The sequence below is a fragment of the Heterocephalus glaber genome, unplaced genomic scaffold (assembly GCF_053883595.1).
Source record: "Heterocephalus glaber isolate CG9 unplaced genomic scaffold, H.glaber_assembly_v1.0 deba00000901, whole genome shotgun sequence".
In the NCBI taxonomy this organism is placed as follows: domain Eukaryota; kingdom Metazoa; phylum Chordata; class Mammalia; order Rodentia; family Bathyergidae; genus Heterocephalus; species Heterocephalus glaber.
Genome location: NW_028258171.1, coordinates 12,501,330 through 12,526,556, shown reverse-complemented (window position 1 = coordinate 12,526,556; position 25,227 = coordinate 12,501,330). Strand labels below are relative to the sequence as shown.

At 43.1% G+C, this 25,227-nt stretch overlaps 1 protein-coding gene and 1 long non-coding RNA gene across 17 annotated transcripts in view; one reads left to right on the top strand and one right to left on the bottom strand.

The window, feature by feature from the left end:
• Positions 1-25,227, top strand: part of Trim9 (tripartite motif containing 9) — a 118,811-nt gene that overhangs the window by 51,534 nt on the left and 42,050 nt on the right. For 13 of the 16 annotated variants that reach the window (XM_087207978.1, XM_004835547.3, XM_004835552.3 and 10 more), the window contains exons 2-5: positions 6,254-6,349; positions 8,465-8,587; positions 21,460-21,570; positions 23,740-23,893. In XM_087207978.1, the coding sequence (XP_087064104.1) occupies positions 6,254-6,349; positions 8,465-8,587; positions 21,460-21,570; positions 23,740-23,893 (484 nt within the window). The remainder of the gene's footprint in view (positions 1-6,253; positions 6,350-8,464; positions 8,588-21,459; positions 21,571-23,739; positions 23,894-25,227) is intronic. The other 3 variants (XM_087207971.1, XM_087207980.1, XM_004835553.3) reach the window with 2 other exon arrangements.
• On the bottom strand, positions 4,590-13,108 carry LOC110350237 (uncharacterized). Its single transcript, XR_015450045.1, has 2 exons — positions 11,115-13,108; positions 4,590-10,164 (listed from the first exon to the last, which is right to left on the bottom strand). It is a non-coding gene; the product is annotated as an uncharacterized LOC110350237 (long non-coding RNA).

Below are 25,227 nucleotides of genomic sequence, written 5' to 3'. Positions count from 1 at the left end.
ATAGGCTAGAATCAACTAGGTATTCATTCCATTATAAATGGCAAAAACTATAAATCAAAATGTGTGTGTCTTGTTGTTGTTGTTGAAAGCTGGTTTATCAACACGCCACTGATTTGTGTGACAGAGAAGAGCAAAAGAGCTGGTGGAAAGTCAGTATCTCTTAGGCTAGTAAAAATCACGTAGCCACTAATGACAGTGGGGCCCAACACATGCTCCCCCTACAGGAGGTTCTGCAGGTCATGTGACAAAATGGAAAGACACCAAATGGTTGTGAACAACACTACAATCTACCCCATGTTTGAATAATTATAATTGACCAAGCCACAAATCAAAACATGAGTATGACAATGTTTCAATAGTTTACGGATGTATATTTTTTATAATTCTTATGAAAATAACACTATGTATTGAATTCTTACAATATGCTTAGCACTGTGCAGAAGAATATTTTATGTGTGATCTCAGATAATGCCGATCACAGTCCTATGATGCAGTTACTGTTATTATCCCCATATTGCACATAAGGAGACTGAAGCTGAGTGTTCTGTGCCCTGGACACAGACTCTGAGAGTTGCAGAGAGGTGGGTCATCTTAGTAGATCCACCTGGAGGGAAGTGAGGGAGCCAGCATTGAGCAGAGGGTAAAGCTGACCTGCCATGCCCTCAGCCAATCTGCAGAGTTCTGCAGCTGGATGGTCCTTCAGCTCTGTCCCCAAATCGAGGAAGGGGGCCCCAGTTGGTCACTGGCCACTGGACATGCCTAGGAGGGAGTATAGACTTCAGCAAGGCAGCTCCCTGTGGTCAATGGCAATTCCCAGGGTCATCTGTCAGCAGCTGATGTCCCCAGCAGCTGGGAGGATGCCTGACCTTTTAGAGAGGATTCTGCTGAGCAACTCGGTATCCATCACAGTTAGCTAAGGGGTCCATGACCACACAGCTGGCAGAATGCTGGGATTTAAACCCAAATCTGTCTGACTTTAAAGTCTGTCTTCAGCTCTGACACCGTATTTGTCGCCATTGCCCTAGCTGATTCCATTACTACTGAGAGAATAATGGCAATTAGAATACATTTTTATGGTTTAAACAATGAGTAAAATGGCACATTTGGATTTAAACTGTTGTGAAAAAGGAAGTAAATGGCACCAAGCACAAGCTTTTGCTGTAAATGCTTGTGTATGCAGGCCTAGCAAGGAAGAACAGGAGGGGATTGTACATATCTGTGGGATATATTGAAATCCTTTCTGCCCTCCACACAGCTTGGAGGGAGGTTCACAGTAAACACACTGAGGTCTGCACCTGGAATCCTAGCACTCTAGGAGGCGGAGGCAAACTCAAGCCCAGTCTGGGCAACTGTGTTACAGTGAGAACCCATCTCAAAATAAACAGGAGTAGGGATGAATGGTAGCTCAGAGCAAAGCTCCTGGGTTCAATCCCCAATCTGAGTTTGCTAACTGGTACTCACTAGAGAGAGGCTCCTACTCTCCCACAGAGACCAGGAGGTAGGGGCCATGTCTTCAGGTCTTGCCTGGCACACACAGTTCACTTTTTTGTCAAACTTGAATTTTCTAAGGCAGGTGCTTAAAGTGGGGGTGAGGATCAGGCTAGGGATGAAGCCTTGAGCCATTAGAAATTGTGTTAGTGTTTGTTCAGCTCTTTCTAAGCAAAGGTTAGCCCCTACTTGAGGAGAGAGTCTTGTCAGAACCAGTGAGTAATGAGCGTCCCCGTACTGCAGGGAGGAGAGAGCACACTCTCGGGCATGTGTTCTTGCACACGCATACACCCTGACACTCACATTCTCACATACATATCCACTCATACATACAATTTCACCCACTCTCACGTACATACATTCACATGCATATTCCTCACACACACTTATACACATACTAATGCAGAGACACACACACACACACCACTCCACTGTGTGGTTCAGTTTCCAGACCTGGCTTATCAATTTGTTGCTCACAGCCTGTTCACTGCCCCAGCCTTGCTGCTGGGCTTAGCGACAGGCTGGCACATCCAGGCAGACTGACTCCTGAGGACTCCTTCCCATCCAAGTACAGTGAGCTGAGGTTGGGGTGAATCCAAGATCTTCTACCACCAGAGAATCCTGAGGAAAGATTGCTTCCAGGGGCAGGAAAGGTGTAGGCAGAAAGAATTGAAATTTACCTAAATGGAGAGTCAGGCCCCTTGGCCAGCTTAGCTTGAAAGTCCCCAAGCAGGAGGCATCAGTGGGTGCTCATCCTTAACCTCACTCCACTCTCTGCCCAGTCTCTGGCCAGGATCTCCGGCCAGTAGGGCACCAAGCTAGCACTGGACCCAATCCAAAGCTTCTTCCTCCATGCCACGATACCCCTCTCTTTGACAAGGGTCTTTTTAAAGTTGAACTGTGGGCTGTTTTTATTCCTTTCTCTGGGATCCCAGAGCAGAGCATGACTTTGGCGTCACACTAGGGGGGGCCTGTGTTTTGGCTCTTCCACGAGGGCAGAAACAGGTTCACTCAGGCGTCTCCTCTCCGACCCCTGCAGCCCAGAGTGGCGATTGGGATTAAGTAGGATATGTGTTGAAAGCACCTACCAGAGTTTCTGAGTCATAACACGTGGCCAGTGTACTATAACCATTGGAGTTTCTTGCTTTTATTTTTGAATTTTATGATATCAGTAATGTAGTGAGACTAAAACTCAGTATTTCTTCAGGAAAAAAAATGCTGTTCTTCTGAGGGCCTTCCTTCAGCATCCTGTTGCATCAATGGTCACCTTCTTCCTGTGTTTGCCATTTACCTGGGAAGGAGGTGGAGTGGGCCCTGGGCAGTGTCTGGAGAACAGAGAGGCAGCAGGGTCACTTCGAGGGCCAGTGAGCTGCTGTTTGTGGCCTTGTCTCTTTTGTACTGAACCCTTGGTTGATCTTTTTCGCCCTGTCCCACACCTGTAACTTCACATCCCAAACAGCCAGGAAGTTTCGCCCAATATTCACAGTCAATCGAGGGGACAGTGGCGAGGGAATAATGGTCACAGTGGAGAAGGGGAAGGAGACTGCCTGTGGTCTGGGCGTGCTGAGCAGCGTTGCTGGATGCATGCAAAGTAAGGAATCAGTCAGGAGGAACTGAATTCTGGCCCCCTTTTCAGAGTCTAGGAAATCGGTTCTAAAAACTTCACAGTGGCTCCCGGGTTGAACTGATCTCACTCATAGCATCGCTCCTTTGGGTGACAGGGGGAGCAGGACTCGGGTGGAAACTGCAGGGAATGGAATGCACGGAGGGAAGGAAGAAGCAGAGCTCTGTGTTTCTCACCTTTGAGCTCCAACAGCTCGCGGTCTTCCTGGGAGCCTTGGTCATTCCCAGCATGCTGTGCTCCGAGCGAGCTGCAAACAACTTGACTGGAAATGGTTCGGTGCTTCTGTGGCTGTATCACTGTATCACTCTTCCCCTCTCATTCACTTTCAGACACTTTTTCAGTAAATTAGAAAACAAATAACCAAGAAACACACACTCGTCTGTGTAGGCATTATAAACAGCATTTAGAACCATATCTTCTCCCTCTACTGACTACATGAACACCCAGAGATGCTGTAATGAAAATGTGTCGTATTATTTGTACTTTCTGTGCTTCGGTGGTGAATTTACAGGGCTGCTCTGTGGTCTTGAATACAGAAACATCACTGATAGCACAGATCTGGAATTTAAATGTTCCTAGGAAACCAAAGCAATCAATACGAATGCTCTCCTACATCAGATAGGGTTTATAAATGTGATCCAAAGACTATCCTATAAAAGCAATGCATGTATAAATCCTTACTAAAGGAGGCATTTTCTAGAGATAAATAGCTTCCCAGGATTTCTCTTGGTCTGCGGCTCAGTTTCTACAAGAGGACAGAGCTTAGGACAAGGAAAGAGAAAGGTTTCTAGATCTTTATCTTATAATGCAGTTCTTTATCAAGTACCAGAACCATCGTTAGCCCTGCTGTGCACCAGGGCTGAACACAGACACAGAGAGAGGAAATCTGGAAATAAATCAATTTTTGCAGTACCTTATTGTTTTGTCATATAGAAGCCTAGATGAAGCCAGCACTCTCTGTCTAGTACTAAATAATTTTTCTCTAAGTATATAGCAGCACCTGTCAACAAGTCTCTATGAGGATCAGGTCTGACACTATACAGGCACAATTAACTGCGAGGTTGAAAATTAAGCATTCAGGTAGCTTCATTTCTCTGTAGCCAAATGAATTGGGCTTCTGTATTCAAACTTTCACGTGTGGTTAGTAAGGCACCAGTTATAATGAAAAGGGGAAGAAAACTGTGGGAGCCCAACCAACTTTCATCTATTCAGAAAAAAAGAGATATGAGTTCTAAAAGTAGCAGTGAAAAACATATTCTCCTGTAAAATACAGCATGTCTCTCATTTTATGTCTATGTTTCCAAATGAGACCCTCTTTTCCTCCTTTATCTCCTAGGCTCCTAGAAGGTATTCTTGAGGAGAAACTAGTATCTCATGCAATGCCCACAACACCCTCGAGTACTGTAGTAGGATTCTTCTCATTTTATGGAGGCGATTGAACAGCCAGTGTCTGGCAGCATTTATGAGTTCAGGATGGTTTCCTTTAATCACTATCTTTATTAGCAGAAGTGTTCACACAGATTAATGCATTCAACCCTCACAATAACCCAAGGACAAAGCAGTATTACCATTCCCATTTTTTTCTATTGGAGTAGTTCAGGCGGAGGTAACTTTCTCAAGGTCACGATTAGTAAGCGACAGAGGCAGAATCCGAACTCCTTCAAAGTCTGTGTTCTTTCTACCCCACCTTGCTTCCACTCAGCATTTGGGATGCACATTTTTAAAGAGAATCGGTGCCCAACTTTGTGTTTAATAAGGCAAATATAACAAAACCATTCAGAGGACCACAGGATATAATTTTAAGATGTTGTCCTTTTACTGAATAGAAAGGGTAGAGAAGGCACGGTGCCAACAAGGATGAGAACGGGGCTCAGTTTTCAAAGAAGGCATTGTGGCAAAGGGAGCCTGTCACCACATAGGGGATGGAAGGCTATGCCAGGCTGCTAGGAGAAGGAAGTTTGTATCAAATACAATGCTGATGGCTGCAAGCAATGGAAAACTTCGGTAAAGAACTTAAATAGTTCATTTTCCCTCATAATAGGAGGTCTAGTGGTGGGTGGCTCGGATGCTGGCTCAGCTGCTCAGTGATGCCAGGAGAACCCAGGCTCCTTCTGTCCCGCATGCCCACCCCATACCACGCTGACCTTAGCAGGCAAGTCTGCAGACGCCAGCCACATCCATCCTAAGTCAGGAACCAAATAGGAGAGGCTGCACCAGCCACACTGGCCCCAGGACCAGCAGGAAAGCAAAAGCTTTCCCAGGCCTCTGCAGCCCCCAGCTGACTTCCACTGAGGTCCCACTGATCAGCACCGCGCATCACGGCCACCGAGCAGCAACAAGGCAGGTGGAGCAAGAGCTTTCCTGGGCACTTCCCTCCCTGCCTCCCCAGCAGAACACAGCCCTTCCTGGGGGTGGGGGTGGGGGACGCCAGAAAGAGAGTAGCCTTGGTTAGGGGACGGGTGTGGAGAGCAGTTAGGGCAGCGGGCTATACTTGGGAGAAGGAAGAGGACGCCCATGTGGTGACAGGTGGAACACCATCCTGCCCTTTGTCTTGTCATTACGTTTAAGTGGCCCCACAGCATCACACCAGAACCTAACCTTTCTTTCTTCATCCTGTTCTTGACTCTCTTCATTCTTGCTGTCTCAATCCCAGGCCAGTAGCCCTTGGGACTAAGCGGCATTGATAATAAGCAGATCATCCGACTCACACGATTTTGTGTTTTTTATGTTGGAGACACTCGAGGTTGAACTCAGGGTCCCTTGCATGCTAGGCAAGCACACTACCACTGAGCTACATGTCCAGCTCATTGTTTTTGTAACCTTAGCAGATAGGCGTTAAATAAATGACTACTTCATCAAGGGGATGAGGAAATTCTAGGTAGATATTAGCTGGTGAGGGCCCTGGCCAGGCCAAAAATTTTCACTTCTTCAGAGGAGAAACCACTCAGGAGCCCCTGGAAAGAGTCCGAACACCACTGTTACCAGACCCACATGTACAAATGTTGGCTCGGTGACTCAGCTTCAGACAGGAGGAATCTGAAGTGGTCAATGACTCTGGGTCTTGGGAACTTGCACTCTGAAAACAGCACTGTGTGGCCTTGTGCAATTCCAGCTCCATGGCTTCCTTCTTTCTCTCTGCAGAGCCAGCTTTCCCAGGCACTGAATGGACTTTCCGACAGGGCCAAAGAGGCCAAGGAGTTTCTGGTGCAGCTCCGCAACATGGTCCAGCAGATCCAGGTACCCACATAGCCCGAGACCGAAGGCAAACCCTGTGGGCCAATGTGTAACTGGTGGGGAGTTTGCTTCTTCTGTTATGTTTATGTGTTCTGGAAAATTCCTGTGTAATTTTTTCCTGCCCCCTCTTCTGTCCACACAAACTCACCTACAGACCAACTGCAGACACACCCCTTCTTGAGGTGGTGGCCTTTTGCCAACAACCGGAAACACACCCTAGTTTTCCAAATGATTCCTGTCTTCCACACCGAGGTCCTAATTCTCTGCTGTCATGTATTTAGAAAGGACTTTTTCTTTGTGAATTTAAGTTGTTATCCCTGAATTTTTAAAACCTTATGGGTACTACAAATGTGTTATAATTGTTACATCATATTTAATATTAATGGGTCACACTGGCTCTTCTTTTTTCTTCTTTTCCTTCTTCCTTTCTGTTTTCTTTGCTTTCTTCCTGTCCTATAATAACACTTCTCCTCAACTTGGATACTTTCCAGCCATGATCCCCTGGTGACTTAATTTCAGATTGCTTTATCAGGACACAGTGACTAGCAGGTCAGCCAGCATTTGAGAATTCTTAACTTCCCTACTGTAGCTGAAAGGGAGGAGTATTAAATGTGTGAGATCCTAAAATAATGACTCTCTCTGTGAGGTTACCATTCTTATGTTTTGAGGTTTGCCTCACAGAAATACCCTTAGCTCTGGCCTCCAGTAAATTGGCTGAGTTAATATTTAGCCCATGTCAAGGCAGAAATGGATTTTTAAATGTAAGCCAGTCTTTCAAAGCTTCACACACTGATTTCTTTGCTTTTGCCTTTTTTTGTTGTTTTTTTGGCATGCATGCCCAGGTTAAAACTTTTCATTTCCTAACAGTTTTGTATGCTTCCTTCTGTTTTTCAAAGCAATGGAATTTATCAATCAGTCCTTTCTTTGCTTTTGCTGGCATAAAATGTACAGCCCCAGGCTTGCCTCTGCCTTGTTCTTCACAGAGCAAGCTTTCTTTCTGCACCAGAACAGTGCCAGAGCCTTCCAGGGCGAAGGAAGACTTCTTCCTCTCCCCTCACTCTGCACAGGATGCAGACAGCTCTTAAACGATGCTTTCCAAGGGCCTTCTCTGAGAACTCAGAAGCACTTCCCTTGAGAGCCAAAATTCAACATCCATAGTATACCTAATAGGAAGATCTTTCATTTGAAAAAAGTTGACATATACATCCATTTACTATTATACAGAGATCCAATTCTTTTCTGGCTTTGGAAATTAAATTTGATAGACTTAAGTGGCTCTTTTCTTGCACCCCCCCCCAAGTTTACTGTTTACCCAATTAAGTGCAATTTTTAAAGTTCTATTAATATTTATGTGAGTAGTTAGCACTCATTTACTGTAAATTATAGTTTTTTGCTTATGATTTAAGAATCAAAATTGCTTATATTACTTATTTAAAAGAATATCTTTAATAAATCCCTATAATCCAGGGAGAGAATTGCTTCAATAGGTATGTATATATTTAAATCAACTGAAATTTTACACCCAGCATTTATTGAATCTAAACATTGTGGGGAAGCTCTCGTTCATTTCCTATCTGATGTTACAGCAGGGGGTGCCTGTTACAAACATTGTTTGCACACCACTCTGCTTCCCTTAGTGGAAGGGGCCCCCACTTTTGCCCATTATTCTTATGTCTTATTGACTTGTGCTGTCATTGGATTGTTGTTTAATATTCAAAACCACTGCTATCCTCTGTCTCTTTCTTCCACTGAATTTCATGATTCTTTCTCTCCCCACCTCGACCATGCTCCACTCCTCCTGTTTGCCATGCCCCACCATCTCCATGAGCCCTTTTGGCCCCGAGGGACTTGTGTGCCACTCTACACATTGAGGCCTTGTTTTACTTCCTATCATCCACACTGTGGAGATGACTTTCTCTCCTGAGAATGAATTTATGTAACAAAATCTCCCTTTCCATCTAACTTTAAAGCAAAACATGGGCACAGTACAATGTAGTGTACCCGGCTGCTTTAACCACACGTGCTTTGTGGACAGGGTTCCTTCCCGGCCTCCACACCACTCTCAGGGTCTGTTTGCCCCCAGGGCCTTGTGCCTGAGCCACATGCTCTCTCATGCAGGAGAACAGCGTGGAGTTTGAGGCCTGTCTGGTGGCCCAGTGCGACGCCCTCATCGATGCCCTCAACAGAAGGAAAGCGCAGCTGCTGGCCCGGGTCAACAAGGAGCATGAGCACAAGCTGAAGGTGAGTGTGGCCCCCAGAGTGGGGCACAGAAGCCATAAGCCAGGTTCAAGGCCAGAAAAGGACAGGCACAACCCTTATCCTGCCCTCCTGCCCTCATTTTCCTATCCAGTGTGTGTGGAGTGAGTCCTCTGGGCTCTGGTCTGGGTACAGAAAAAGCAATCCAAATCCTTGCCTTCTTACATTCTGCAGGAAGGATAAGCAGTAAGCAAGATAAGGAAGGAAGGAAAAGAGGCAGTTATGTTAGTAAAAAGTGCTAAGGGAAAGAAATGGGCAGGAAATGGAGACAGTGAGTGCCAGGGATGAGGGCTGAAATTTTAGATGAGGTGGCCAGGGTGGCCCACACAGAGGCACAAGTATATTTCTGAACAGAGAAATGCAATCTGTACTTTCTAGAAAACAAAATGTGTCAACTTTTGAAGTGAACTTTGCAATCAGACAGCAGTACTGAGCTTTGTCACCACTCGGTGACCTCTACTGATTCTAAGTCTGGGGCCCTATTGGCAGCACTGGTCCTCTGGAGACATCTGCTGCCCTTCCATCGCCCTGCGGGAGGTGGGTCATAAGACTGAGAGCAAGGGGTGGTGGATGGGCAGTGAGCTGAGGACCACACCCATGGTCAGCCAGCCTCAGGGGGGGGCGCCAGTGCGGGGTGGGGGTGGGGGCTGGTGCTCAGTGTTGGTCCCAGCCTAGGGAAGGAGACGTGAGGGCAGGCTGTCAGCATCAGGAAGTTCAGTCACAGGATGGGCCAAGCAGTGGATCACAGTCCAGTGAGTGCAGGCATCACCTAGCAGCTCTGTAACAGGCACCAGACCCTGGAGAGCAAGAGGAGGCCAGTTTGTAAAGTCTGAGGTTCTTGTAGGTGAACCAACAATGAGTTTCAAGAATGAAGAAATGAGAGAACATGGCTTGCAAGACTTGGGGCTAAACCTTGGCAGCAAGGAAGCTTTGAGCAGGGCCAGTACCCAGTTTGTGATTAGCAGGCAGACACCAAGGCAAGGAAGCAGTTAGTATGAACTGGGGCACCAGGCACAGACAAAGCCTGCAGCAAGGTCAGCAAAGCCCTGAGCAGCAGAGCTGCCAATCTTTAGGTGCCCCGCCTTCATACCAGGACCCTGGGGCCCAGGGACCCCTGCTAGGAAGTCAGGGAGCCTGGAAGCACCCTAAAGAAAACTCTTTCCCCAGGGAAGGTTCACTGTTCATTCCACAGAACAAAACCCCTACGGTGGCTGCTCCTCTAAGACTCCTTCCTCCATGCCCACCTGCAGCTCTTCAAAGCACTTTGAGATTCACACACCTGCTTCTTCCTTCCCCCAAGGAAAGGTGGTAATGTGGCAGCAGTACAGACCTTTTCTTCCTGCTTTTGTGAATTGCCAGGCTGTCATGGGGGAGGGCAGGGGTGGAAATGAGGCAGGCAAGAGGCTAAGCTGTGACAACAAGCTCCAAGCCAGAAGGGTTCATGAGGCCTTCACCCCATGATGCAGTTTGCCGACCTGACCTCCAGCTGGTGTTTTATCAGTGCCATGCCTCTTGGGTGTTCCAGTTAATCAGCAACAGCACAATTGCATCGGAATGGATTTCTAGAAAAAGAAAGTTGTATGTCTTAAAATCGGAATAGGAACCCTAAGTTAGGGATGAAAAGTGCCCAGGGTTCTAATGTTCAAAGAGCCCTAGCTTATTGCTTTGGGCAGCAAACAAAGGCTGGCAATCCTAATGGTCCTTCCAGAGTGGCCATTAATGCTTCCTAGTGATGCATCTAATAGGAGACCTTCTCAGGTTCACCTTAGAAATAAATCAAGTGTGAGGGGACAGCGCACCAACCTCAGCTGCATGGAGCCTTCAAACTGGGGGTGATAAACCGGCCTTGGACTTTCCCAGGAAGGCACCCCCACAGCCTGTGCATGTGCAACCCACAAAGTGCCCAGTGACAGGAAGCTTTAATGGGATGGCCCTCTCCCCAGATCCTCAGTTTCTAGCCTCTGTCTCCCAGTGTCTATGATCCAGTTATTGCCTTTGAATTTCTTAAAGGGCCACCAACTGCTTTATGCCAATATGTGTACTGATTTATAAAATGTCGGGGTAACCTGAAGGTGGTATTAAAGGTATTTATGATTTTTACCCAAAGAGTTTCCTGAAAGTTTTTCATGTGGATACCAGTCTTATAGATTTATTTGCAATGATCAGGAAAATGGTTCTACCCCCCAGAAAGTCTTCATCCAAGGAACTCAGGTTAGGTCTCAATGCAAATTCTTTTCTACAGTCAACATTTTAAAATCTGAATTAAAATCTGGAAAAGCGATGGCGTGTGATTCTGCAGCCACCCAGGCAGTAACACAGAATGAACATCTGTGGTGATCAAGTCTCAGCTGTGATTGATAATAGCATAGCAAACGTTTGAGGACACTTTCAGATAATACTACATGAGGTATGATAGACAAATATTATGTTTAAATTTTTTAAAATTTACTACACTAAAAGACATGGCCATTAACCCCCCTCAAAATATTCCCCCTTGCTCAAAAACACATACCCCATTGTTCTTGCCGTTTTCTGGAGCATTTTTGAAGGCCCTTTGTGTGTCTTTAGCTGTGCTGTCGTGGCTGCCTTCATGTCCTGAATCCATTCAAAACGTTTCCCTTTGACGGTCATTTTGACTTTAGGAAGAGCCAGAAGTCGCACAGTGCCAGATCCGGTGAATAAGGTGCATAAGGACACAGCGTCACGTTTTTACAAGCCTGCCTTTCAGTTGGATGGCACTTGGCAGCGGCAGTATCCACCATATATTTTTGATCACACCTCATAAAGACAGGTGTGCCCTGTGGCTAGTCCTGCAAATCAGTGGATGTCTTCTGTCTTCATTACCTGCTCTAATATGGCTAGAAGATTTTAGCACTCTTCAGAAAAACAGACTTTTCCTGCTATAGTCATCCTTTAAATATTTGAGTCACGTAGAGCTGCGTAAAATAAAAATGGACGTGGCTCTGGGAAATGAACTGGACATCTGGAGTTTTCTGTTTAGCAGTGGCAGAACTATTTACATATCCAGCCATAAAAGTTTAACTTTTTCTCAGTGGAAATCTCTTGTAAGACCTCGCTAACGCTTTCTGGCGCCAGCACACCAAACCACAGCTGGGCTGCCGCGGTCGGGGACAGTCCGTGAAGGGTGGGGGCCGCGCAGGGCAGCCAGATGCACACGGGCCACGGAGCACAGGCTCCCGCCTGCCCTTCTTCCTCCCCGCCCGGGCCTCAGAGAATCACAGGAAGGAGAGGCAGGTGGCTGGTTGTCCCCCACGGCGGCAAAGCTGCTCTGTCTTCCCTCTGGAGCGCTTTGTTTCCCTACTGTTTCCAGAGGATTGTATCTGTCACTGCTTCTGAAAACAGCCCGCAAAAGCCCAGCCGCCGCCAGGACCTCGGATAGGGGCCTCCCTCCGCGTCTCCCTCCCTCTTCTTTTGTTAACGTCTTTTCCTCCTGTCACTTGTGTTGCTGCTGAGATTTGTGAGGAAAGACTGGCCTTTTATAGACAGCACTTGCCAAGCGCTGTAGTTCTTCCTGTCTTCGCGGTCTCACCCCCCCGCGCTCCCTGCACTGCAGCATTCTCGTGTTCTTCCGCCTTCCCTTGGCTGCTTTGGGGGGGGGGCTTTTGCTGACAAAGGAGACTCTGTGTGTGTGTGTGTGTGTGTGTGTGTGTGTGTGTGTGTGTGTGTGTGTGTGTGTGTTTCTGGCAACTTTCTCTCCTTGAACAATGATGCTGGAAAGTGAGTGTGTGTTTCCAGTCTGGAATCTGCTCACGTCTCTCCTCTCGGAGAGCACAACCCCATAGCTTGACCAGATCTCTTGGTTCTGGCTTTAGGGCAAGATGGGCTGTGTGAGGAGGACCCCAGATTCTGTGTCCTAGACACCTGGCTGAGAAGTCACACTTTCTCATTCACTAGTCTCTAACTTTGAGCGATCTATGGCTTAGTTGATCATTTGTGTAAAATACAGCTAGAAGTAGTTCTCACCTGACAAGGTGTTGTAAAGCTCATGGCATAGTTCTTAATAAATGTTACTTCTTATTTTTCCTAATGGTTTGAGAGAAGGTCACTGGAAATACAGACTCATTCACCACACTGAAGAAGTGTTTCTGGGAACCTCTCCCCACAATATCCTACTTCATAGAGTACAAATAACCCATTCACTGGTCTTCTTTTCTCTGCTCCTAGGGGGTTCTCTGGTGATGTGAGTTTATAATTGATCATTCTGTAAAATACTTCCCAAAATTGGGTGCGCTATTAAAATAAAAGGTAAAATAAAAAAGCAAAAACTCTTTGAGGGATATGCAGATGTGGTCACATTTTAGGAATCCTGTTTGAAATGTAAATTACAGTTAATACTATTCTGCGGTTGGAAAATAATGCTGGGAGCCACATGTCTATTTTCAGGATGTAATGAACTAAAGTAAATGTTTGAGAGCTACTTGATGGGAAACATATTTTTAACTTTCAAGAAATAGTATTGGCTTATATTTGAAATTATATAGGCAATATCCCAATAATTGACTGAATCAGCTGGATCCCCAGGTTTCTTGTCCTATCTGTAGGTCCTGGATCTTTCTCAGGTTAGGCCCTAAACTTTCCTCACAGCCTATGATCCTCACAGGAAATGTATGACCACAGTAAATTCGAGGTCAGTGACATCTGTGATTTTCTTCAGAAACTTTATATGCATCATTTTTCTTTTAGTAAACTCAAAGTGATATCTGGGAATTATTTTTGGAACTTTTTTTTTTTGATACCGGGGATCAAACTTGGGTCCTTGCGCTTGCGCAGCAGGCGGTGAAACCACTGAGCTAAATCCCCGGCCCTGGGAATTATTTTTATTCATGTCACATAGTACAAGGTGATACATGTGTTCTTGGCTACCATTCAACTCTAAGATCCTCTGGAAGAAAAACATGTTATAGTTTTCACAGTTATTCTAGAAAAAATCTAATCTTTGATTTCCATGTGTGGCTGGTAAACCTAACATACTGACTCAAGGAGGATGTTAAATGACCATGATAACGCGTATTGCAATATACATGCCAACTATAGTTTATGTGTAGGCCTAGAATGCCAATGTGTTTTGTTAGAGTCATTTTTTCAATTTGTATCTTACCATGCACTTACCACGTATTGCCTGTTACATTCCCATTATGTTTGCAAGTAATTAATTTCCTGTCCATATAATTAAGAGTACAATTTCCATTATGAATCTTATGGCTTGTGAAACTGCTTACCTCAACTATTTTGTCTTTGCTTTCCGGTAGACGGGAGGAGAGGAGACAAGAGGAGAATTGAGCCCTAACTGGCCTCCTCTGTGATCATAAAGGAGAAAGGCTGCACTCAGGGGTGACTGCACATTGCAGGCTCTAGGAAAAAGTTAAGACAGCTGAGGTTAAGTTGTTTACCAGAGTTTGTACCAGTGGATGTTGGGAAGCAGATGAATCTTGTGTTACTTTCATTGCTTGTGCCCGTGTGTGGGTGAATAAAAGCAAGATGAGCCAGACACTAAGGGTTCTTCTGCTCACTAAGAGGAAAGAGCTTCCTGGCTGTCCACCTGTTAAGCTGACTCAGTGTCTCTGTCATTCATCCTCATGCACCCTCCCCCAAGTCAGGAAGAAGAAAGTAGCAGGTCTAGGTCCCCCACAAGTGGTTCCTGGGTGGGGAAAGCTCAGAGGAGTGGGCTGGCTCCCTATGGGTGGCACCTGGGGCAGGAGGGACCTATAACCTGTGGGACTCCAGACTGGGGAAAGGACTTTGGTTGGGCTACAAGACAACCCTTTGATTTCAGGGATGAGAGAGAGAGAAAATCTGTCCAAGCTCACAAAGAATTTTTAAATAACTGGATACGACCTGACTGACGACAGCTATTGCTAGCAAGAAAAAGTAACTAATTCAAACCAATCACCAGGCCAATCCCAATAAAACAAATGGGAAAGAATTGGGCTAGTCCATTAGTATGAAGACGTGGAAAAATTAGGCTCTTGGAATAACTGGAAACCTCCCACTACCCGCAGAAGGTGGTAGAGGGCCAACTCTAATAATTTAATCATAATTTTGACTGATCAAAACATCATTAATGAGAAATTCCTTTCAAATCTTCATTTGGTAAATTCTATGGTCCTGTGCTTCCTACCAAGTGGGAGTAAAGGTCACAGAGTCGACATGGGACAGAGTGCCCAGGGTCCCCATGAAATCACTAGAAAGCTACTACTCACAGCTGGGACTCTCCTAGCTGAGGGGGCATACCCTGGAACACCCCACATCACTCTGACAGTGCCAGTGAAGACTAGTCTCAGGTGTCTTTAATGCCCTTTGCCTTCACCCAGGTGCAAGTGATACTTCTTACCTTCAGAGGGCACCTGACTCACACTTTGAAGAAAATGGAATAACCCACTATACCTTGCTGTACTTCATATCCTACAAAACATGTAGCAGCACTTTAATGGAAACCCACTTTCAGTGTATGGGTGGGGCTGCACCTACATGCTTGTACTAGACTCCCAGTGGCTTGGGTTTCATTACAAAATATAGTATCTCTGTGTAAGAATACAGAGCTCTATAGCCTAAGACTGTGCTTTGCATATTCCACTCAGTGTTTATTGATAAGGTTGTTGGTGGTATTCATATTTCTGGAATAAAAACTTCACAGCCTTACTGTTAAAATCTCCAGCTTCCTTAAAACAGCTGCTTGTTTTATTTAATAGACCTACATGAACCTCTGATTAAAAACGAAAACTTCACATTTGTCTTTGAAATGATTAGTTACCAATGTGGGTAAATTAAAATATGGCACAGAGAATAGTATCAGAATGGGAGAAAATATTTACCTGAAATCCTGTGGGACAATAGTGGCATATGAGAAAATTATAATGCTTTTACTGAGGACCCCTGAAATGTTACAGAAAACCTCTGCAGTAGGCTCCAGTCTCCTGCTCAGTGTACAGTGCAGGCCTGAGGAAAAAACTAAAAGACAGAACTGAGACAGAAAGCAGGGTGCCAGGACGACCAATACCGGTCCAATTGACAAAGCCACTGGCCAGTCCACACCACTCATTTTTATTGGTAATCACTTGGGGTAAAGGTGAGCTACATGGAAGGCTTGTAAAAAATAAGACAAAGCATTCTCAAATTAGGAACAGAATAAACAAAATATATGGTTGTAATTAGAACCTTGTCCCTCTAGTTAAGATTTTAGTTGGAATGGAATTTGTGTGCGAGTTACTCTGACCTCGGCACAACACGTAGGCTTTGGCAGACTCGCTTCTCAAAACAAGCCAGTTGCGGGGTTAACTGTTCATACCCTGCACTGCTTATAGCCTGCTATGGGCATAATAAGTACTGCAGTCTTCCACATGCTTTTCCTTAAATTCTTTAAGTTTCAGTTAATGTAATAATATAGCAAATAATATTCTACTCTAGGAAGAAACAGAAGAATTCTTTATTTTATGAAATGAACCTAACAGCCAAAAAACTTGACCTTTAACTCACATATGAGTCAGTTCAAAGCATCAGTTGGTCATAGAGCTGGAGGACATACTGGGACACATTGGCACTCACCTAACCAAAAAACCCCTATAAAGAACAAATTCTTCAAACTTTCATCTTAAAAGTATGAGTGCCTTACATAGAAACAAGCAAACAAAAGGATTATTTTATACTTAGAGGAAGTTGTTTTAAGCTATGGTAGATAGGCATATATTATATATAGGAAATAATTTTTTGAAAAAGGAGAGACAATGTTAGCATTTATTTAGACTAACATATTATAAGTGATATCTCTGCAGGTCACATGATGAGGGAAAGCATTATGATTGAAAGTATTCAAAAGAATAAAGAAAAATCTAAAAGAGCTACCTGTGACATGGAGAGGTGAATGGAGGTGGAGGAAAAGTTATCAAGATCAAAGTTGGATAAATGGTAAAATTCCTCTTAGTTAATAAAATTCCTCAAGTTTCCTGCCAGTTGGGTCACACGAGATGCCCAGAGGAAAGAGATTGGCCTGTCAGCAACAGGAATGTAGCTGCTTTCAGGCAGAGCAAATTCTACACCTGTATAAATTTGCTGGGTTGCTCTGTGCTACTGAAAAATCTGAGAATTCAGAGGGACACAAACAGGCCTTTCTCAGACTTCTGTGTGTATGTGTGTGCACAAAGCATTGAGGATTGAACCCAGGGCTTTGTACATACTAGGCCAGTATTATACTACTGAGCTGCACCCCAGCCCCTTTATAATCCTTTTTATTTTGAGACAGGGTCTCATGAAGTTGCCCAGGCTGGCCTTTTCAACCTCCAGAGCACCTGGGATTACAGGTGTGCACCACCAGGCCCGGCTTCAGACTATCCTTTTCTGAATAGGTGTCAGCATCCTAAACTCACTCAAGAAGTGACATTTATCAGTTTCCCACTGAACAAAATAAAACTGTTCAAATAAGGAGTATGCCCTTGTCACCAGAACAGATGGTAAATCTGTTGATAAAATTTTGAGAATTTTCTCTGAAATTATGACCTGCAGATTAATTCACGGTCCCTCAAGAGCTCGCTTAGGCACTAGTGCAGATGAAAGCAGGAAAACCGTTCCCCAGTACCTGCCTGTGCCATTCCCGCAACTTGCACAGTGTCTAAGAACAGGAACTCCTGAGTCCAGCCAGCTGCACACATGGTGCCTAGGGCGGAGCCAAAGCACAGAAATGTATGACTCAAAGGAAAAAGGGACTTGGCCTGACTTCCCAGGAATCATTTTTCATAAAAATACAAGCGTAAAGATCAATAGTATAAAAAGTGGTTTGAGTAACACAGGTTAAAAAAAAAAAAGATAGCAAGTAGAAAAGCTGATAAAAGGCACTCAACAAAAGAGAAAAAAAAAACCTGTACTCTTAAAATCTAATTATTTGGCTGATCTCCATAAGGTGGAAGCCATGCTCAATTAGTTTGGAAATTGGAAATCAGTTCAAAGGTACCCAAAATTCTGCCCTGGAAACCTATAGTTTAAAGTTCAGCAGTGATTTTTATGACAGGCTATTGTGATCCTTGTGGAATGGACTGAAATGTAAAATGACAGAGCAAAGTCGGTGGTGGCAACAGTGGCCCATGAGAGCCAGGAACTTGGGCTATGATGTGGTTCCAAGACGCCAGAGCCACAGTGTAAGGGGCCCATGGCCAGCACCACCTGCAACTCACCAGCTCTTTGGCAGCACAACAATTAAGATGCTCAAGAGAGGCCAGTGGGGCCCCACACCCAATCAGCAGCTTCAGCACCAAATCCACCTTAGTGGAGAGGGGAATTCATAGAAACAAACATAGAATTGTATGAGTATGAGGACTCGGTAATGTGTAAAATAAAATTCTCATTGAGCAGACTCATCTAGAAAGCAAACACAACAATTCAGTCCTTCTTGTCTCCAAAGCCAACTCCCTCTTTCTGGGTTAGTGTGCTCAGATCTGGTCTGAGCTTGTTATGAGGACTGTCAGGACCAACAGTCACAGCAGATGCCATCTGCATAATGAATCAGCGACTTCTGAGATCTCTGCTCCCTAGCAGCAGTGATTCACTGGCTACCAAAATATAACAGGGTATTCTGGGAGCAGAAGTTAGGCCTTCTAAAGCAGAGAGGAGTAGCGTGTTAGCTGTAGGTCACCTGTTTTGAATTTTTAAATGTTTTATTGGGGAATATTTTTATTTGGGGAATATTTCCCCCACAAGAAGCAGAATCCTTACCTTTCTGTATATTTTCTGAATAAAAAATTTATATTCCTTTAACCCAGACCAACAGATTGTGGTAGTGATTGTCAGAAACATACTGGATGTTAAAAAAATAAATAAATAAATTTTAAATTTGATTCCTCCCCAACAAAAATCATCTTCACATTAAAGTTGGTACCTTTCACCAATTAGGATAGACCTTCAAATCTTGTATTTTATTTTTCCTTGTAACTATCATTGAAAACTTAAAAACAATAGCCAATCATCTGCCAGAAAATTAGGAGACCCAAATCAGCTAAAATGGTCTTGAAAAGAACAAAATTGCAGCTTACACTTCCTGATTTCAAAACTTACTACAAAGCTACAAAATTAAAACAGTGTGGTACTGGCATAAAGAGAAACATAAATCACTGGAATAGAATAGTCCAGAAATAAACTCTCTCATATATGGTCAAATGATTTTCTACACAGGTACCAAGATCATTCAATAGGGAAAAGACAGTATTTTCCACAAATGGTAAGGAGGAAACTGGGTATTCATATCTCAAAAAATGACATTAGATGCCTACCTAATGTTATTTATAAAAATTAACTCAAAAATGGGTCAAAGACCTAAATGTAAGATCTGAAACTGTAAGAACTTTAGAATAAAACAAAGGGTGAAAACTTAAGGATATTGGATTTGCCAATGATTTCTTAGCTACGACACTAAAAGCTAACCAACAAAAGAAAAATTAGGTGAGTTGGACTTCTTCATAATTGAAAATATTCATACCTCAAAGGACACTAGCAAAAGAATGCAAAGGCAATCTATGAAACAGAAGGTAATATTTGTAAACCATATTATCTGATAAGCAGTTGATATCCAGACTATATAAAGAACTCCTAGAACTCAACAACAGCGACAATTAATTTTAAAAATGGGTAAAGACTTAATTTGACTTGTCTCCAAAGAAGATATACAAATGATCAAGAAGCACATGAAAAGGTGCTTAACATCATTAGTCATTACAGAAATGTAAATGAAAACCATAATGATATACTCACCCATTGGGATGGCTATTTTTTTTAAATGGGAAGTAGAAATACTGAAGACGTGGAGAAACTGAAATCCTTATGCCCTGCTGGGAGGAATGTGCAGTGGTACAGTTGCTATGGAAAACAGCATGGCAATTCTTTAAAAATTAAACATAGAATTGGCATGTAATCCAGTAATTCCTCTTCTGAGTGCACTGTATGTCCAAATACGTGAAGGCAACACTCACACACATATTTGTACACTCTTGTTTGTAACACTTTCACATGAGCCCAAAACTGGAATGACCCAAGACTCTGTGGATGGATGAATGGACAAACTTTGGTATATACATTTAAAATACTGTTCTGTCTTAAAAAGACAGAAATCTTGACCCATACTGCACTGTGGATGAAACTTGAAGACATTATGTTGTCACAAAGGACAAGTTATTATATGATTCTACTATGTGGAGTTCCTAGCATAGTCATATTCACAGAAAGTAAAATTGTGGTTGGCAGCAGCTTAAAGGAAGGGAAATGTAGAGTTATTATTTAATGGGTACAGAATTTCCATTTGGGTAGAAGAAAAAATTCTAGAAATGTATAGCACTAATCCAGTTTGAGAGTACTTAGTGCTATAGAACTGTGTACTTACATATGGTAAAAGCAGAAATTTTTAAAATTTTAAAATATACATTCATATATATATAGATATATGTATATCCACAACAAAAATGGGAACAGAAACCAAAAATAATGAGTTGTTCAAAAATTAGGAAGAAGTTAAATGTCCAAGTAGAGGGGAACAAGAATGGCTAAATGGGTTATGATTACTCAGTGGGATATTTATCTGGAAAGCATGTAATGATGGCGGCAACCTGAAAAGTGCTATGATGTACTAAATTTGGGGGGGGGTGTAAAATTATCATATACCATAACTGCAGCTGTAAATAAGTGTGGTTCAATGAAAAGAGCTAAGAGGAATTATCAAAATGCTATAAAAATTTACATTAGGATGGGGGATTATTTGCTTTGTTTTCATCTGTTGTCCAATTGTTTTGGAAAGCAGATGTAGTAATCTTTAATGAAAAATGAATTTATACTCAAACATGAAAAGATGTAATAAGGAAAAGTTTTTAAATCTTTAAAAAATCAAAATCTTTTAAAATTATCATCCATAAAAGACAAAATACAGGATATTTTCGAAGCTTTTGCAGAATAGTGTGTATCATGAAGCAAGTGTTTAATGTTCCTAGAAAATCCTAGTTCAGTTCTCTGCTTCAAAAACCACTTAGGATTCAGGTCACTGAGCAGAGGACACACAGATGAACACCTCTGAAGGAAGAAGCTGTTCAAGGAATGTCATCCATCTGTCACTGGGCAAAGACACCTTCCCAGAAGCAGAAATCCCAGGCTTAGAGAGATGCCTGTTTAGGCTAAAGCACTCTCACAGCTTGGCATATAGGGCACCTTTTAAAAGTGCTTCCCAAAGTGACATGGTGTTTCTAACTGGGTTATTCTTAAAACTTTATTCTCCATCTGTCATCATCCTCCAACTTATTGACACCATTTTATTGTCTCCCACAAGCTCCGCCTGGTTTCTCCAGCCCCCTACCATCCGCCCAAAGAAGGAGAATCAAAGCCCCTGCAGCCATGGGAGGGAAAGAAAAGGAAGGCAGCTGGTTCAAAAGATGATGAGTGCTCTTTGAAGAAGTAGGCAGAGGGCAGAGCTAGTGGGCAGAGTTGTAACCACCCACGGGGAAGCTCTCCATCCCCTGCAGACTCCCAGAACCTCACTCAGACAGCTCACAGGAGAGTCAGCCTCCCAGATAAGAATGGGACAGGGCACCGTGGAGGGCACAGCTTGGTGTGCCAAGGTCACCTCATTTACAGGGTTCCAGGCTCTGCATTCCTTTCTGATGGATGCTGTTGTTACCTGTTGCCTCTTCTAAGAGCCTCATCCAGTCTGTCTTCCAGTGCCACTGTCCATGCAGACATTGCCACAAAGTATTTTCGTAACCTAGCTCCATTCCATGATGCTCTTGGATTCTGGTTTGAAGAGTCTTCTAAAGTCCCAGTTGGCTTCTCTTCTACCTCCTGCCATTTTGGACGATTCTGTTCTCTATCAATCCTAGGTGGTTCGAGATCAGATCTCTCACTGCACAGTGAAATTGCGTCAGACCACAGGTCTCATGGAGTACTGCTTGGAGGTGATTAAGGAAAATGATCCTAGTGGCTTTTTGCAGGTAAATGTTAACCATTTGTGCTTTAGATTCCACATGTCCCATGGGATAAGTCTAGGATGGCTAGGCAGGACATACAGCAGCCCCGGCCAAGCCACCTTCCTGGGTGTGTGGGCACCTGATAAATTAGCTCCACTGATTTTCTGAAAGTCTGCCACCAGGTGCCACAAGATTGAAAAGTGCATGTGTTTTTTGTTGTTTTTTGTTCTTGAAAATGTAATTCCCAGTAAGTTCTTCCAAAGAGGAGTTTTTCCCTTGTGTAAGAATCAGGCCCCCTCTTTTATTATCTTTTTTTTCCCTATTAAGTCTATTGGTACTTTTTAGGTATAGAATACAGTTACATTTATCATTGGGATCTTGTACCTTTACATGAGTATCTTGGTTCTTATTTTTTTCCCCTTCCCCTGGCCTCCCTTCACCCCCTCCACCCTTCCCTATTTGCAAAGTCTTTGTTTCAATTTTTTTCCTTTTCTCATATTTTTTCTTTTCCCTTTTTTCTTTTCCCCTACCCCTCCCACTTCCCCTGCTCCTTTAGACCTTTTCTTCCTATTACACAATATCAATTATACATTTTTAAAGTACAATATCAAGATCTAGGAGACATTACCACAGATTTTACAGAATTTAAAAGGATATAGAAAGCATATTACAAAAATCTTTTTTGAAATAAATTTGACAACTTCTAAGAAGTACCTTGGAAGACAAATTAATGAAACTGACTCTAGAGGGAATATAAAATTTGAATAGCACCTATTAAAGAAAGTATATTCCTAGCTTGAAAACCTATCTATATGATAACAGCAGGCTCATATACATTTTAACTGATAAATTATATCAAACAAAGCAGAAAAAAGGAACACTTCTCCCCTCATTTTAGGAAATCAACATTGTGCTAATCCTAAAACTGGATAAAGATAATAGAAGGAAAATGTATGAACATAGATAGAAATTTGTTTAACAAAACAAACTATTAGAAGTCAGATCTGGCAGTATGTAGAAAGTGGTTTTATTATAGGGATGGCAGTGTTGGTTCAGCATTGGAAGATCCATCCTCAAAAGTCATCGTTTTAACAGAGGAAAGGAAAAACCCACATGATCCTGTCAGTAGTTGGAGAAAAAGTATTGTACTAAATTCCACAGCTGTTCACGGTAAAAGCTATCAGGAGACTAGAAGTAGAACAGAATCTTCTCAACAGATTAAAGACATGTACTCCACACTTCCAGTGAGAACGACTTATATGAATGGAGAAGATACAATGCTTTCTCCTTAAGGTGGGGAACAAGGGCAGATATGCCTACTCTTCATCTGTCCGTTAAACTTTGAAACCTAGGCCCAACCAAAATAGTCTGGCAATAAAATGACATAATTAAGATAGGATTGGCAAGGTAGAAGCAAAATCTTTATCTCTTTTATTATCTTATGGACAGTTTTGTCAGGCAAAAATGTCTAATGTGCAAGTGTCTACCTTCTGGTCACCTCCTCCTGTCCAGTAAGTCAGTGATTTCTCTAATATAGTGAAGTTTACTCATTTTTAAATGTTAAGTCTTTTAGTGAAATGTTATGATATAAGCTAGATGTTATTTAAATTTAAGGAAACTTTTGTTAAAGGATGTGAAGATCTCTTCCAATTTTCATTCTGTTAAAATGACCAAGAGTGACCAAGGGTGACTGAATGTAAGAAGTGAAAGAATTCTGTACCAAAGAACAAAGTGATAATTGTAAAAAGATAGTGTACTTAAAATGTAATAAATTCCACAGGCAGCCTCTCTCATTCTCAAGTCTTGATATACTACCCACACCTCAAAATAGAAGCTTCGATCTGTTGATTCTAACAGATTAACTCATCACTAACATATCATTCTTTACAACTGTGGGCTTTAAGTGGCTCAGTCATAAATAGCATGATCACATATCCAGGTTTGTCTATTAGATCAATTAACACCTGCTTATTATTTATAATACCCTCCCTCTGATTCATGAAAGTGTTCAGACTTGCTTGATAAATCTTGGGTCATCCTAATCCTAACGGGATCCTTCTTACCAACCACACTGAGACCAGAAGCGTGTGGCTCCTGGGGCAATTTGATGGTGACACTCCCAGAGGGTCAAGGAACAATGTTGTTTCGAGTGTGGCACTGCATTTCTTAGGCTATGGTCTTTGCTGTGATTAGATTTCTGATGCCCTCATAAGGAGAGTGCACCTGACTGAAGACCAGTGGGGGAAAGGCACGCTCACGCCCAGGATGACCACGGACTTTGACTTGAGTCTGGACAACAGCCCTCTGCTGCAGTCCATTCACCAGCTGGACTTCGTGCAGGTGAAAGGTACGTGTTTGTGTCACCCAGGCCGGACACTTTCATCTCAACTAGATGCAAGTGCTTGAAACAGGGCCAGTGCCCCTCTGGTGAGGGTTACAAAAATCTGGGGTGGTTCTTATCAGATACTAAAAATGTCTTCTTGTACCTGTGCAATCTCCCCCTGAGCAGGTCAGATAAATTCAGGTGTGTCTGACTCTTTGTGAGTCTTCGAGATTTCATGTGCTCAGCATCAGAGAACTGACATAATAGGAGACAGGGAGAAAGAGAGAACATCACTGCACATAAATAAAACTTTGCTACAGGAAGTAACCCAGAGATATTGATATAAATCAAGGGAGTCCAGGATTGAGATGCCTGCTTCCACCTGCATACAGATAGCAAGCAAACGGCAGAGCACAGATCAGAAGGAACTCAAGAACATCATATCAGGGCCGGGGATTTAGCTCAGTGGTTCTACCTCTTGCCTCGAAAGCATGAGGACCCAAGTTTAATCCCCAATACCAAAAAAAAAAAAAAAAGATTGTTTTGGGCCAGGGATTTAGCTTAGTGGTTTCGCCACCTGCTGCGCAAGCACAAGGACCCGAGTTTGATCCCTGGTACCAAAAAAAAAGAAGAAGAAGATCATATCAGCCTGCCAATATCTGCAGGAAAAGGCCCACCTGGAAGCCCAATGGAAATTTGAGATCCACTTTAAAATTAGTTTATGTAACGGATAGGTAACAGCAAAGTCTCTTGAGATTTAAGAGCAGGGGGCTGAAGGGAAATACAAGTACTTAGATTTATTTTAAGGAAAATTAAAACAAGTTGATGGTACTTTATGGCAATGTAAATAATAAGAATATTAGGGAATAATATTTTTGATTTTTTAAAAACTTTTGCTTTTGAAACATACATTTACAGGAATCTGCAAAAGTAGTAAGGAAAGGCCTTTCTCCCAATTTCCCTCAGTGGTTCCAGCTGGCATCACTATGATACCGAAACCAGGAACCTGACATTGGTACAGTGCATGTGCATGGCTAACTAACCCAGGTATCCTCCCCCGTGCCTTTTTACATGTATACCTCCTCGTAGTCTCACAGCCCTGGCAGTCAGCTGAGAAAACTGGGGCACACAAAGCTTGGGTCACTTCCCTGAGCCCACACAGCTCATGTGTGACGGGGGAGTGTTCACACCTGGGGAGTGTGGCTCCTGAACACACTCCTGCCACTTCCAGTTTATGCTACAAAGCTAGTTCCTTCTGACGATGAGGTTTCTTCAGAGGATATCTGAATTTACACTTAATAAATCTAATTTTTGTGTTGCAGCACTTCTTTCTTGCTGTTAAAATCATTCTTCAACTC